This window comes from Thermobia domestica, chromosome 3 (assembly GCF_964235325.1).
Source record: "Thermobia domestica chromosome 3, izTheDome1.hap1.1, whole genome shotgun sequence".
NCBI classification, from domain to species: domain Eukaryota; kingdom Metazoa; phylum Arthropoda; class Insecta; order Zygentoma; family Lepismatidae; genus Thermobia; species Thermobia domestica.
This window is the reverse complement of record NC_137456.1, coordinates 106,473,878-106,489,472: the sequence shown is the minus strand read 5'-3', so window position 1 is coordinate 106,489,472 and position 15,595 is coordinate 106,473,878. Positions and strand designations below refer to the sequence as shown.

General features: G+C 35.4%; 1 protein-coding gene across 3 annotated transcripts in view; it reads left to right on the top strand.

The window, feature by feature from the left end:
* LOC145680644 (polyglutamylase complex subunit TTLL1-like) overlaps window positions 1-9,488 on the top strand; it is a 90,066-nt gene extending 80,578 nt beyond the window's left edge. For all 3 annotated transcript variants that reach the window (XM_081751348.1, XM_081751346.1, XM_081751347.1), the window contains one exon: window positions 9,233-9,488. In XM_081751348.1, coding sequence (XP_081607474.1) covers window positions 9,233-9,380 — 148 coding nt within the window. In that variant the 3' untranslated portion in view covers window positions 9,381-9,488. The remainder of the gene's footprint in view (window positions 1-9,232) is intronic.
* Window positions 9,489-15,595: the final 6,107 nt, after the last annotated feature.

The following is a 15,595-nucleotide window of genomic DNA, read 5'->3' as shown; positions in this document are numbered from 1 at the left end:
ATATCTTTCAGCTTTCTACCGGTATGCTTATTTTTTTTTTTTTTAAAAAAAAGATAAAATCTGATTTCCTCATGCATTTTCATCAGATATAATAAATGAGGGGGTCAGTCTCCTGCCTTGTCCTAGTTTTTGGGTTAAGCAAACAGTTAACCAATTTATTTATTTTATTTCTAGCCAGCATGTTATTCCAAAATAAGATTGCACTTAAAAGAGAAAATTGTGGAAACCGTTTACTGATTACATGGCAATAACCTCTGTAAATAATGACCCCAGTATACATCGCACTTTCTTTCCTTAACTAGCATTCCATCAAAGTAACCTTTAGTGGCCCTTCCTTTTCAAATCGTCTATTAGTACACAATTAGAGGCGCCTTACAGACATAAATATCTTCACATAAGTAAATCTTAAAATATCTAAAGAGTCGCCATAAAGTGGTTCTTTAGATAATATCACTCATTGGGCCATCACTGCAGATAATATCATCTATAGGAGAAAGTCCCATAGAGGTTCAGAAAATAGCACTAGAAATCAAAGCATGTATTTATTACAACAGCTGTGGCTATTAATCAGATATTGTCTACATTTATAACTCGTCAACAGTCCTCATTTCAAAAATACTTTATAGTTCTTGTGTACATCAAAATAGACACAAGCATCAAAAATAATATTTCAACAAGCTGTATTTCAATTAGAGGTAAATGACATTTTAAAAATAAATATGATCCACATGGTTTCAAGGGTGAGTTCCAAATTTCCAGTAACAACGAATATCCCGCTACAATCACACAAAACCCATCGCTAAGGGTTCATTTCAAACAGGTCATATATGCTATCAAGTTCTCCAAGTCATTGTAGTACAAATATCTGCCACATGATATCAGCACCTCCTTATACGCAAAGAGAAATTTATCTTCGAAAGTATTAGCACATAAAAAAGATGCATAGCTGGTTTGTCTTTGATTTTCTTTCAGTAAAGAAAACTAAAAGTTACTATAATATATGAAAATGTTATTGTAACAATAAATAATTCTAAGTTGTTCGGAAAAAATCAGGTTCATTCTACAAATAATTAAAATTAAAAAAAAAAAAAAACTCCGGAATCATAAAACCACGATCTGTGCGGTTCATGTGTCATCAGAGTGCTACGTCAAAGAACATCAGTGGTAATATCAAAGGTAACCTGTCTTATTACTTAAGTTAAAATATTGTATAAACAAATAAAGTGTGGCAAAATACCATTAGCGTCCACGGCTACCGAGCGGCATATATACAAAGCGGGCGGCGCAACGGTAATGGCGCCAGCGAAAAACTAACGTTCAATACAACGCAGCAGTCGGTAATATACAAAGCGGACGGGCGGCAAAAGTATAAAGGAAAGTCGCGGCATAACCAGACAGTAATGGCGCCAACGGCACCATCTGCCACGCGTTATCAATCCTAAATAATTGCAGTCATTACATACGTCATACTCTTTCATGAGTTCAATTAGAAAAACTAATTACCATTTTCGTGAGGTTTTTGGCGAGCGGCAAAAGTATAAAGGAAAGTCGCGGCATAACCAGACAGTAATGGCGCCAACGGCACCATCTGCCACGCGTTATCAATCCAAAATAATTGCAGTCATTACATACGTCATACTCTTTCATGAGTTCAATTAGAAAAACTAATTACCATTTTCGTGAGGTTTTTGGCGAGCGGCAAAAGTATAAAGGAAAGTCGCGGCATAACCAGACAGTAATGGCGCCAGCGGCACCATCTGCCACGCGTTATCAAGCCAAAATAATTGCAGTCATTACATACGTCATACTCTTTCATGAGTTCAATTAGAAAAACTAATTACCATTTTCTTTAGATATGCTCCCCTTACCTACTCACAACACTTCAGACTGTAACTTGATAGGAACCACAATAGCTATCTACATCTGAATTACCACTTTCAGAATCCTCTCCCCCCCTCACTAATACCATCTGCTGTTTAGCGGTGATATCACCACTTCAACTGTGCGGCAAACAAATGAAGGATCCTATATTGGTGGTTTAACCATTAAATTAATTGTTCTAGAACTCTGAAATTAGGACTCCTACATCAATTTTGCATTTTTCGGGCATGAGTCTATTAATTTGAACACATATGTAGAATATGTAAAGAACGGAATGCAGTTTTGTTGGTGACTCTCTATATGGAATGCTCTTTATATTAGTCCATTATAATAATGTAATATGATCTCATATTAATTTATTTGAATAGAAATTAGAAAGATATGTGCTTTCTGGTAATTAAAATTTTTAGAATTTTATTTGAAAGGTCAATTAATGAATGTTAAATGAACGCCCACTTTCCCACCTTCTTTATTTTTATTAAATGAACGCCCACCTTCTTTATTTTTGGATTTTGTTCTTGTGATGTGAAATAGGGTGGGTCGAAACAAGAACTTTTTGTCGATTTTCGATTATGAGTAATACGGATACACACATACGCACACACACACAAATAGAGATTTTTAGAACACCTGCTTGATTTCCCTAAAATATCTTGAAGTTCCAGTAAAACGATGATTTCTTGAAATATTAAACTCATATGAATTCCTCTTCTTCGTTTTTAGTTGTATGTATGTGTACATTCATCTAGTGTTTCAAATGCCTAAATAAGCTCTAATAAAGTATTATTTAGGGACTATGTGCCTCCTAAATTAGTTGATTTTTTAAATTACCCCATCGCATATAAACAAGCAAGAGTTGTAAGTTTTGTTTCGATTTCCCGCCGGTTTCTTTCTTTTGTCTATGTTCCTTGCAATGACGTACTTCTTTTGTTTTGTTCGATGCATAGATGTGTCATATTTTTGGGTATTATCGTGCAGCATGTCTTGATTGACATTTCGGAAATAAAGGAGAATGTGAAATGAGGTAGAGCGGTGTTTGTGAGTAAAACCTGGCGGACGAGGTATTTTTTCTGCGCTGTTAGACTGCGACATTTGCTCAGTGTGCATGTGAAAACTGTTTCTCGTGCGATACAGAGCTTTTGTATATTGTTAAACGATAAACGTGACACTATTTTGTTTTGTGTCTTTTAGTAAGACAACTTTACGAATGGCTAATAGGGCAGATACACGGTCCACGGTTTGTGCAAACAAGGCTGTTTGTGCAAACAATTTGACCGTGTATGGTGCTGTATGAACTGTTTGCGCAAACGTTTGTGAAAACTTTTTCCACCTCGAACTCGTTCAAAAATTGTTTACACGAACATGATGTTTGTGCAAACACGTGGACCGTGTATGGGCATGTTTGTGCAAACACGAGCTTTATTTCCGAGTAAGAGGCCTAGTATGCTCTTTCTGGCGCTATGGCGTCAATGAATAGGAATCAAGAATTCTGGAGAGAATTCATTGAAGTTTATCGAAATTTACCTGAACTGTGGAAGGTAAAGAGTGAAGATTATAAAAACAGGAATCTGAAAAATGCGGCGTATGAGAAATTGGTGGCTAAAATGAAGAAAATAGATTAGAAGGCAGATAGAGAGTCAGTGAGGAATAAAGTCGATTTTCCAGTATTTCACCACATGTAGTTGAATCCATTCGTAAATAATTTTTGTAGTCCACAGTCGAACTTATCTCAAGTTCGGATATTACGTACATGTAGGTACCGTAAATTTTGATGACTAAACTTAGACCGTTTCTTGAACTACTCTTTCATCCACACCCTCTTCTTCCGTTTTGGTTTCGCAGGTCTTTCCGCTTCCAAAGCACAAGCAATTACTATCGCTAAACAAACTGCTTCAGTGGACATGTTTACCCGATCAAACTCAAAATTGAACTGAAGTTTGTGCAAACAGTTGAACCGTGTATGGCCGAATGTTTGCGCAAACACAGTGTTTGTACAAACATGATGTTTGCACAAACCGTGGATCGTCTATGGGTCCCTTAATGCAAAGGGTCATTGTCGTGTAAAGTTACGCGCTAGTGTGAAAAGTAGGCTTTTCTAGTGTAAACCTCCTTTTTGGTCCAAGTCTCTACACTTACAAGCTGCAATGCCGAAAAGAGAGATTTGCACAACTCGTACGAATTCTTCGCTAATTACCTTCTGCTTTACGTCTGTATGCTTAAGCGATTTCTCCATTGATCGACACTTGTGATAGTTCTTAATCTTTCCGTTTGGATGCCATTATCCAGATTTTAGAAACTTTTTCATCTACCATCTTAATATGATCACCAAAAGGTTGAAGATAGATATGACGATTCTCATCTATGTCGTGTCGCAACCAGTAGGAGTGGCGCATGATGTTAGCATAACTTAACAAGTTTAAGTCTTTCAATTTACACGCTGCTCGGGTGTCTATACATTAGAGACCTGCACGGGCCGAATTTTTCGGCCTGAGCCCAATCCAGCCCGAACGTACCTAGGCCCGGCCCAGCCCGGGCCCGAAAAGTTTTGGAGATTTTCGGCCCGAGCCCGGCCCGGCCCGATAAGTTTTTCAAAATTCTTGGCCCAAGCCCGGCCCAGCCCGATAAATTTTAAAAGTTTTTGGCCCGACCCTGGCCCGATAATCAAAAAAAAAAAAAAAATAGCTCGAGCCCCAATCTTTCTCAAAATTTAGTACTAAATTTGACCTAACCCTCAGAAACATTTTCTAAACTTTGGTTCACAACCTGACGCTTGCTTCCCGAATGGTACCAAGGCCTCCTAGAACTTTGCTTGTCATCGATAGAACAAAAACTCCATTCCCTGTAACAAAAATCTAACTTAATTGATTTTTAGCATAAAGTGAAGATGGCAATATTGTTTAGCGACAGGCAAAACATTCCACGCCTTATTTTTATATTTTGAGTTCAGTGAACGTCAAGGTCAGAGCTCAATTTACCGCATAATGCCTGAAATCGTCTATAGTGAAAGAGGAGCCGCTAAGCAACACAAACTGTAAATAGCTATTGCATTCTTTGTAACATTTTTCGCGGACACACTTCTTCAACGTTTGGCTTTATTCCAATTATAGTTTAACGAAAGTCAATAATTATTAAAGAATTGCAATTGATCAGCCCCAGCCCGGCCCGACCTCAAGAGAAATCAGTGTCGGCCAGTCCAAGCCCGGCCCGGCCCAAAGAAATAACAGTGTCGGCCCGCCCAAGCCCGGCCCGGCCCAAAGAAATAACAGAGTCGGCCCGCCCAAGCCCGGCCCGCGGGCCGGGCCGGGCTTAGGGCCTCGGACTGGGCCCGGCCCGTGCAGGTCTCTACTATACATGGTAATATTCCTACGTTTTAGCGAGAAGTCCCTACGGGAAATCTTAACTTCAATAATAACAATGAATATATGATGATGCATTACAAATGTCATTACATATAACTGCGTTACATAAAATTATGTTATGAGCTCCTTCGTGGCTAAGCGGTTAGCGTACGCGCCCATGGCGTGGGAGGCCCGGGTTCAATTCCCGGCGGGAGCTCATGTGGTTCGGATTCCACGTTAATCAGTAAATCCACGTCTCATATAGCCTCGCTGCTGAACGGGACGTTAAACTCAAAATCAAATCAAAATCAAAAATTGTTATATGAATTTTTACTCACCAGAAATCCTTTATGCGCTAATGTTTTCTTCCATTGTGTGTTTCTTCTGAAAACATGAAAAGGCGAGATTGTATTCCACATAAAACTCTTTTCCAGTATTACTGGTTTCGAATCATTTGAAGGAGAAGCGGACCTCTCTAATACTTTGGTTATGTGTGCTGATCTGGCCATCTGTGTTCTACAGTCTCTTTCTTGTGCCTTCATGGAACAATTTATAAACAGAGCAGCTCTAAATTAAGAAACTCTGGCTTAAATTTTGTTTGTCATCTTTGTTTTAGTGCAATACAACATAAAGGAAGTTTTTCACACTCATTTCAATTTCTATGGCATTTTTCTTCCTTCTCGGAAGTTAGAATCTGAATCGATCGAAACTAGGGTTGATAACTCATGTACAATTACATTTTTTTATTGTCGTTTGAAGCACGGCGACATTGACCAATTAATATTACCACTCAGTTAATTGCACTTTCATTTAACTTATTAAGTTTTTTTTTAAATCCCTACGAAATCTATCTCTACGGTTAGAAAAAATGTGTCTAAAATTCCCTACGTTTAGAGACATGTCCCTATCCCTAACAGCACAATTACATAGCAGGCATATGCCTATCATGTTCCCTCAGGTACGTGGGAATGTGTCCAGTATATACCTTATATACTTCTGAGAAAGAAATCGCATGGCTGGCAAGTGATAGTTACAGTCTATGTCCGCCCCTAGGCACATGCCTGGCATGTACCTGGAGAACGTGCTTAGTATGTTCTAGGTAGGTTCCCATGCTGTAAGCGTCAATGAACCACAAAATTACTCCTCAAAAATATGTTAAATCGCCTATATGGGTAATGTGTTTACATTAAGGTGAGTCCAAACAACAAGTAAAAGAAAACGTAGGGCTACCCTAGGGTGTGCGCGAACCACCAACCTTTGGCTTACTAGCCGCGTGCTGTTCCGACTTAGCCATAGAGGCAATGAATAAAACGTTGCTTGTAGAGGGATAAATTATTGAGTCTTTTGCATTCGGCTAATCAGAGTGCTCATTTAACTGTATGTATTCGACTATAACTGTTTGGGATCAGATAAAATCTGCTCGCCATGTAATTTTATAACAAATTGACGAGTATCTATTTACTTTATTTCATGGTTCTTCCACATTCACTTCAAATGATCGGCGACAGTTGCCATTGAATAAAGTTGATGCGTTTGTTGCTTCTAGTGCACAATCGCTTAGAAAAAGAAGCAACAAATGCATCAAATGTAGGAGATGAATTTAGAACCCCTAAATGGCAAATGCCTAGCACATCTTGTGCTGTTAGGGTATCTGAAACAATATGTACTAAAGGACGTACCTAGAACATGACAGATATATGTCCCAATAGTGACGACACTGACTACATAAAAACAAATGACTGTTAGAATGCGAAACTGAGCCAGGTATATAAATGCTAATTTGTGGTACTTAGTTGCGAATATCAATTAGGTTTAATAGGCACCTAAATGTATAGGTAGCTGAAGTACATACTTAGAACATGAATATCATATGTGCCAAGTGTCGGGTACCTAAAAAGTAGCTTGGACACCTAAATGGCACATACCTAGCACATTTTGTGCTGTTTGGGATAGTTGGCAACACTGCACTCCATCACGCTCCAAACTATCGTTCACTTACGGATTTAATTAGGGTTTGTTGTGCTATGCTTGTTGTGCTGAGCATCGAATAGAACAAAGGACGTACTCGTAAGTAATTATAATGAACGTAAAAAAATGAAGAAAAAAAGAAACAAACTGGCAGGAAACCGAAACTAAACTTACAACTTTTGTCTATTTATACGCGATGAGACGATTTTAAAAAATCAGCTAATTTGTAAGGCACATAGCCCATGAATAATAATTAGAGCTTATTCAGACATTTGGAGTACTAAACATGAATGTTCACAAACATACAACCAAAAGAATAAAATAAAAAATAATGTATTGTTGAACAATTCGAAAATCAGTATTTTAGCGAAATTCTTAGGCATTTTCGGCAAATCAAGGCAGGCAATAAAATCAAATGTTATTGTGAACTCATGTGAACAATTGTAATTATTTCCGCATTACCCATAATCGAAAACACAAATACGAATAATAATAATAATAATAATAATAATAATAATAATAATAATAATAATAATAATAATAATAATAATAATAATAATAATAATAATAATAATAATGTCTTTCGGCCCACCCTAATGTGCATTCTCGTGTTAGTCTCTCAATAGGAGGGTTATTGTATGTTTGTTATATTAATTGACTCCTGATTATGAGCTTTGTCAATATTTATGAAACAAAAGTCCAGGCTAAAGCAGTTGCATTCTGTAGAACACCTTGAATGTACACGTATTAACAGTAATTTTATGTTATATTAATTAACTAGCAGCGTTCGCCCCGCTTCGCTGCGGTCACCCCGGAACGCAATAAACTTTGTTACTTAGATAATTTTTACTTTTTCGCTTTCAAATTGCAGTAAATGTTAACATTATAGCGCCTGTCATTTATGTTAACCCGCCGAGTCACACGGTCATGCGGGTTGCATATAAATACGTTTATTTTTACCTGTGATGAACTAATAACAAAGGATTTGTACGTATGGACACTTGAATGGTCAATTATCTCAAGACACTGGTAATTAAAAATTAAAGTGATATGATAAAAACCATCTAGGGTCCAAATCCTAATAACCCCCCAAAAATAAAAGAAATTGGTTCAGCCGTATTAGCGTGATGAGCTAACAAAGGATTTGTGCGTTCTCTTTTATAATATAGATTGGGTGAGTTAAATTTATTGTGAAGACACCTGTAATTATTAGAAAGGCACAATCAGATGTAAAAGATCCGGGAAATTGTCACCTTCTTATCTACTCGAAGCATAACTGTAATATATTTTATTTCCTGTTCATGAAGATGTGTTCTTGGTAATATTTATACCATTGACATGACATAATACAAGCAGCCCATTTGTAGGGACCATGGTCTCTACAATTTTTCTACTTTCAACTAGCCGATGACCAGCTACATCATATTGTCTCAATCGTAAAGTTTGTGAAGAAAATACCATGATACATTGTCGATTGATGCCTAGTGCTTTGATTGAATGCAACCAGGCATTAGTATCTGAAGCATTAATTTCGATACGGTAAGAGTGGCTAGAATTTTTGTATATTCGAAGAAAACATCCACCATTTTTAATTATATGTTTGTATTGCACAATGCTGATTATTTCATTTGGTACGTGCTTCACGCGTTTAAATCGAAATATCAATTTGAATGTGCATAGCGTAGACAACCTCTGTGTGTCACTTCAGGGTCATATAAATTAATCATCGTATAGAAACTTTGGTGGATATACAAAGAATGGAAAACCCATTGTAGCCTGAACTGTCGCGCCTAACTTGTGACGTGATTGGCACTAGCTATAACTTTGACATCATTGACGATTACATAACGGGAAAGGTTTTCTACCAAGATTAAGTTTCATTCATAGCCTCACTAGAACCTTAAACAAACATATTTCTTTAAATAAATCACTTAGATTACGACTATTTAAATTGAATTTATCATTGTAGATATTTTTATGCTTACACCTGTTTTGTAATATTCGAAATTAGTTTGCAATATCCTTATCGACTATTTCTTTTCTAGTGTAAGGTGGAACAAAACTCCCTCCAATGAGGCGTTGGGAAATTTTGAACGATTGCTCGACGAAGAGCTATTGGCTGAAGAAGAGAAAGATGGTCAGGTACTCAAGACACAGTCGAAAGGAAATAATAAGTCAACGACCAGGAAATAATACCTACAGAACATATTATCCGTAAATATGAAAGTGCCTGTAACTAACGATAATGATTAAATTGAGATTATTTGTTTAGCTTAATAAAGTTATTAAATTGCCTGGTAACTTCTAATAAATTTATTATTATTATTTTACGTAGTGCTACAAGCTAGGAAAGAAGAATTAAGCCTCTCCTCTTTCCATAATACACAATGCATTTTCGATTTCAGTTGCACATTAATTTAGGCAAAGTCAGCAAATTACACGAGGAATAAATATGTATTACTGTATCCGAATTAACTAATAATGAATTAAATTTCTTATATTGAACAAATTTTTATTATGCATACTTCATTTAAAGAAACTTGTTCGGAATTTTACCAAACAAGACGTAGTACGCGTAATTAAGAGAATGTTCTGCAATCTTAAGCATTTTCATTACAATTATGAGTAATGAATATCAGGGATTGGTTCCAAATTTTCCATATTTCTATCACTCAATTATCCTTTACACCTTTCACAACTCGAGAGAGGGTTGTGAGTAATGTACGGGGAAATTGGGTACTATTCTTCCTTTCTAACTATTTTCCAAGATATAGTGTGAACAATAAAGTTTCCCAAATGTATTTTAAAGTAAATAAGTTTGTTATTTCAATAAAATCTTCATATTTTTTCCTTTTCTCTGCACTTAAACTTGTTGAATGTTTGAGATAGGAAAAAAAATATTTACAAAAGACTGGGAATATATGTAGAACTAAGACACTATTGTAACAAAAATGTGTCTTATGAGTAATAGAAACGGCTCAATGTTATACAGGAAAGAAATTTAGAAATGTAGACTGCCTTCCTTTAATTGAATTCTAAAAATGCAATAAAACTTTTGTATTCTTTTGAATTTAGGTTAGAACTTGTCTAGATTTTAACATAAAAACATATTTTATCGTTGTAAATTGTAAAGCAAATTTTATTAAACTATGAAAATAGAGAAGTTTTCAAAGAGTTTTTGTTAGCATTAAAATGTTTCTTTAAAATGTTTTCTAAATTAAATAAAAATTTGAAATATTTTAAAATTTTTATTGACTTTTTTTAAAAAAAAAGAAATAAAAGATTTTAAAAATAAGGTAAGAAAAGTTTTGTAAACCTTTGAAAACACGCAGTTCATGATAAAACCTCGGGACATACCTACTACAAAATAAAGTACTGATGAGGTCTCATGTCTGTTTTAAGTCTTATTTAGTGCATTTGGCAATCGTTAGATTAAAGTTTAATAATGGTTTTTAAGTACCTATGTTTTTACCAAACCCTTATAGTTTGAAGCATCTGCATTGGTACAAATTTTCTTTTAAATTTTAGAGTCAAACTATATACTTCAGTTTGAAAATGTTTCAATAGATAATGTTAAAATTTTCAAAACCAGGACAATTTTTGAATTGGTTTATTTGAGAATATAGTATATTTAAAATCACTTAATATAAAAGGATATTTGTCCACTACATCGATATATACTTTTAGTGAGGTTTGTCTGTTGTAATACAAAACGGTATGATACATTTTTTGAAGTTACTGTGCTATTTGAACGTTTTGTAAGTATATAATTCAGAGATTATTTCATACATTATGAAAAATTTGGTCAAATATTTTGTAATAATAAAACTTAATGTCTATTGGTATGTGTTTTAATGTAAAATCAGTAATTTTACTAACAATAATTTAATAAATAATTTCAAATTTAAAGTTCTTTGTGATAAACTAAACAATTTAAAATGTTTTTAATTTTTAAATTTTTCACAAGAAATGTCAAATTTACACAACAATCATCGGATTTTATCAAAATTTAAAAGAGAAATATCTTTTCCAAAGATGATATTTGCATGATGGATATCATTTCTTTTTCACCTTAGGCGGATATTTGTTTGAGGATTTTAAGCCCAGGGAAATGTACATGCTCACTTAACTTTTGAATTTTTCACAGGAAATTTCAAATTCACACAACAATTATCAAATGTATGACTTTGTTTTACTTTATCAAAATTTAAAAGAGTGATATCTTTTCCAAAGATGACATTTACATGCTAAATATATTTTCTTTAACCCATTTGAACCCGTTGTTCCAAAATTGGAACATTTTTTACTTTACTTTTATTTTTCATATAACGTGAATAAAGGTAACAATTTTTGTATGGACCTCTTCATTTGGTACCAATGGTTTAGCAAATGACGTATCTTTGTCTTGAATTGGCCCGAATGATGTGTGCTGTCGATATTAGTTGCGTTGAATAAGAACAAATTATGGTGTCTCAAAGGAGGTAAGTAAATTTTATGTTCGTTTATGAATTTTCTACCTATATAATACTCTTTGGGTAGGAGAAGTATTAAGTTTTCAGTGCATGTGAAATGCAACAATTGATTACGATTGTTATTAATAAAATAGGGTTATAATTTTGAATGTTCCAATATTGGAACAACGGGCTCGAACGGGTACATGAAGTTTGCATTTTGTTTGTTCCATTATTGGAACAACGGGCATAAATGTACCCATAAAACTATATAATATGGTAATTTTATTGGATGTATTAGTAATTGTTTCGTACATTTTATGAGCGTATTTTTATTTGATGCTATTTGTGCCGCTTTTGAGGGCATTTTGCGCTTGCATTCGGAATGTATTGGTCTTATGGAGGAGGGGAAATTTATACACAAAAAATTGATTTAATTGTTACACCCACGTGGTACGCTTTTCGTTTGAGTTGAGTTGATTGTGAATTTAACGTTCTTTCAGCAGCGAGGCTATATGAGACGTGACCTACTCATTAAAGTGGAATCCGAACCACATGAACGCTCGTCGGGGATTGAAGCCGGTCTCCCATGCCAAAGGCGTGTACGCTAACCGCTTAGCCACGAAGGAGCTCTTTTACAGTTGAGAGACGGCAGCCAAATAGAGTTGCAGGTGTCTTGATCGCTCATTCACTGGATCGTACATTTATTTACCTGTATATAGGAGTTGTTAGGAATGCCTGATTACATTTTGTAACATTTATTATTGAGTTTACTTTACTGCAGTGAGATAAAAAACTGTAAATTTTGGACACAGATAAAGGCATAGTATATAGTTATGTTTTATAGGTACTGTAGGAGAATCATTAGCAGTCTACACAATTTTACAGGCCCTGGCCGCCTTACTTTCAGTTTCTTCCCCAGTGTTATCATTATGTTGATTGCTCCAGTGTAAAATGGGCTTTGAGCTGTATCTAGTAGCTTGCAAATAAATAAATATTTTATGTTGTTTTGTATTTTAAATGTGTATTTCACAACTTCATCTGGATTTTATTTCAAGAAATACTGTTTTACTTCAGATTGAGTGCAAGCGGTCCCGGGTTCGATTCCCGGTGCGTGCTCTCGGTCGAAAAAGTGTAAGAAGCTTTTTAGGCCAGCCATCCTGAATGAGGATTTCCTGGGTTTTCCTCGTTCACACCAAGCAAATACCGGGGTGGTACCTAACATATATGTCCAAGGTCGCTTCCTTCCTTCCCCAACACTTGCTTCCTTCCCTTTTCCTGGAGAGTGTTCTCGCCGAGGGACTTCATCCATCAAACGTGACGGGCTAACATGGCCACAGATGCCGAAAGCTCAGAAATCTAAATCCTCCCTCCCTATTTCAGATTGACTGTTGACGAAATTATCAATATACTTGCTAACGGAGAAGATATTCTTGCTGCAGATATTGTCATTACACCACCAGAAAATGAAGAGTTCTCGGAAGAAGATGAAGCACATATAGAGAGGCTATCTAGAAATCAGTTGCTCGCTAAGGGAGGAGCTTCTTTTACAGTAACGCAAAGCGGCCAGCTGAGAAATTAATTTATAGGTAAGAGTTTGTTGGATGATGAAGCTCCGAATCCTAGTACATCTAATGAAAGTCAGCCTTCTGCAAAGTTACATAAGAAATATAATCCCAACAACGTGCAATTCTTGGGAGACCTATTTCGAACCAATTGCGACCAGTCAACAAACGAGCAATAAAAGAAGTGGGATATGACAAAGAATTACATTTCATTGTAAAATCAGAAACACAATCAAGATCTGGATAGTGAATATAACACAACATGGAAGTGCTTCATTTACCTCCATCAGTAGTAAGAATGTGATGTATTGGAAAATAAGTATAATGTAAAAAATCTGTTATTATGTGAATATGCATAATATTAAGATGTTTCGATATTTGTATACTTTGTATCTAATGAATATTGCAAATTATTGTAAAATTTGTATCCCAAAACTTTAACGAAATAATACTTTAGCCTGGCTAAATTGAAATATTTTTTTCCAGAAACCTGTACCCTTTCAGGCCCGTTGTTCCAAAAATGGAACATTACCAAATTAGGGGTCCATGACATTTTCGTGAACCATAATGTATTTAAATATGTTCTTTACATTTATTTTTACCAATCTGATAGGAACCAAGATTAAATTCGACAAAAAAATAATTTGGGTTTAAATGGGTTAAACTTAGACAGATATTTGTTTGAGGATTTTATTTTAAATCCTCTATGTATAAACTATGTACACTGCAAAATATGGTAAATGGCAAATCTACAATCTCTAAATTGAATCTTTGTACGTGTCATACGAGGATTTAATTGTTTTAAAAGCAAATGTTTGTTTTAGAAGTCACGATGTCACAACGTACAACAGGTTTCCATTTTAGGAAGTTATATTTAAATGTTTACACAATACATACTTTCGGAAGCAATGCTGAAAGAAATATGAATTTAGAAGGTTAAGAAATAATTCATAACGTTTGATACACGTACTGGTGTAAGCTTTGGCTTTTCTATCTTATTCTACTTCGTTCTGTTAAGATTTTTGGCGAAAGCATCACTATACATAGGTAATATGAAAAACCAAGTTGATTTTTTTTTTTAAATTGGAAAGATAAGAATCATTTCACTAGATTTTGGATTTGCCTGAATAGAAACACGTATATGAAACTTTGTTTTAGAAAGATAGCACTTCATTGAGAGAGAAGTTCCATAAAGTTTAATGAGAAGTTTTTTGTCCGAAAAATCTATTTTTTTTTTAAAAGGAAAATGGTCACCATAAGAAAAAGAGACTCATACTATCTAAATGACAAATCAGAAACATTTCGTGTGAATGTCAATACCAGGAGGCTGCGATAAAGCTCTAGGCCAACTATACAGGATGTGAACTCTGCTATTAATCTAAAATCTTTCAAAAATACGTAACATAAAGAATATGCTAATGATGTGAAATTGTTTAGATCACATCTTTTCCAGCTCATAAAGCCTAAGAAAGCTGTAAGACTTTTTTCTTTCTTCAATTGGCAAGCTGAGATTGCCATCATTTGGTTTCATTTGGTTTTTAATTTACCTGAATAAAAATGGTTTTTGGGATAAGATATAAAAGATCCAAAGAGACTAGCGGTGCTGGTGTGATAGATCCTTAAACACAGCTCTACTAAATTACCACATGATATACGAGGATATGATGAACGAAGTCCGAGTAGGTGCCGCACCACTATCGAAGTTGAAGCTGGTCGAAAGTCCACTGAAGAGGGTATTTGCAAGAATCCGAGAAGACCTCACAGGAAGTCCGAACTACCTTTTCAAACAGGTAAGCCATCCGGTCTACCGTAGTCCAAAAGAAGACGAGGTTACCTAAGAACAAGTTCCCATGCATCATTATCATTGGGAATTCATATGTTCTGTGTTGTCAGGTACTGTGCTACTCAGTCATTCTCTTTCTTCTCCCTTCTCTACTTTACCTTTAATTTTCAGTCTGTCTTACTTTCTGAAGGATTTTATTTCATTCCTCACACTAGACATTAGATCCCTGCTACCTTTGATGAGGTTGTAAGTCCTAGCTCAAGGAATGGCAGCTCAAAATCCTCAAATACCCTTTCGTAATCGAGCTACATCTTGTAATGTCTTTGAGGTAGAGTCAATAACGGTCCGGGTGTTTTCCCTTCACCAATCTTTTATAAAATCTAAATACAAATATCTTTGAATTTACAAAGAGCAGTCTATTAGTGTCTTTCCTTATGAATGACCAAGATGAAGGAGAGAGGTTTTCTGCACAGTGCCCCTTTTGCTCATAGCTGCCTCCAGAACATTGCAGGGTTTTAGGTGAGCACTTGCAGGAAACCTCCTCAGCCCAAAGCAGCTTCGCGAGGTTACTTGTGATTAGGATCGCTAGTCCAAAGCGACATCGGGTTT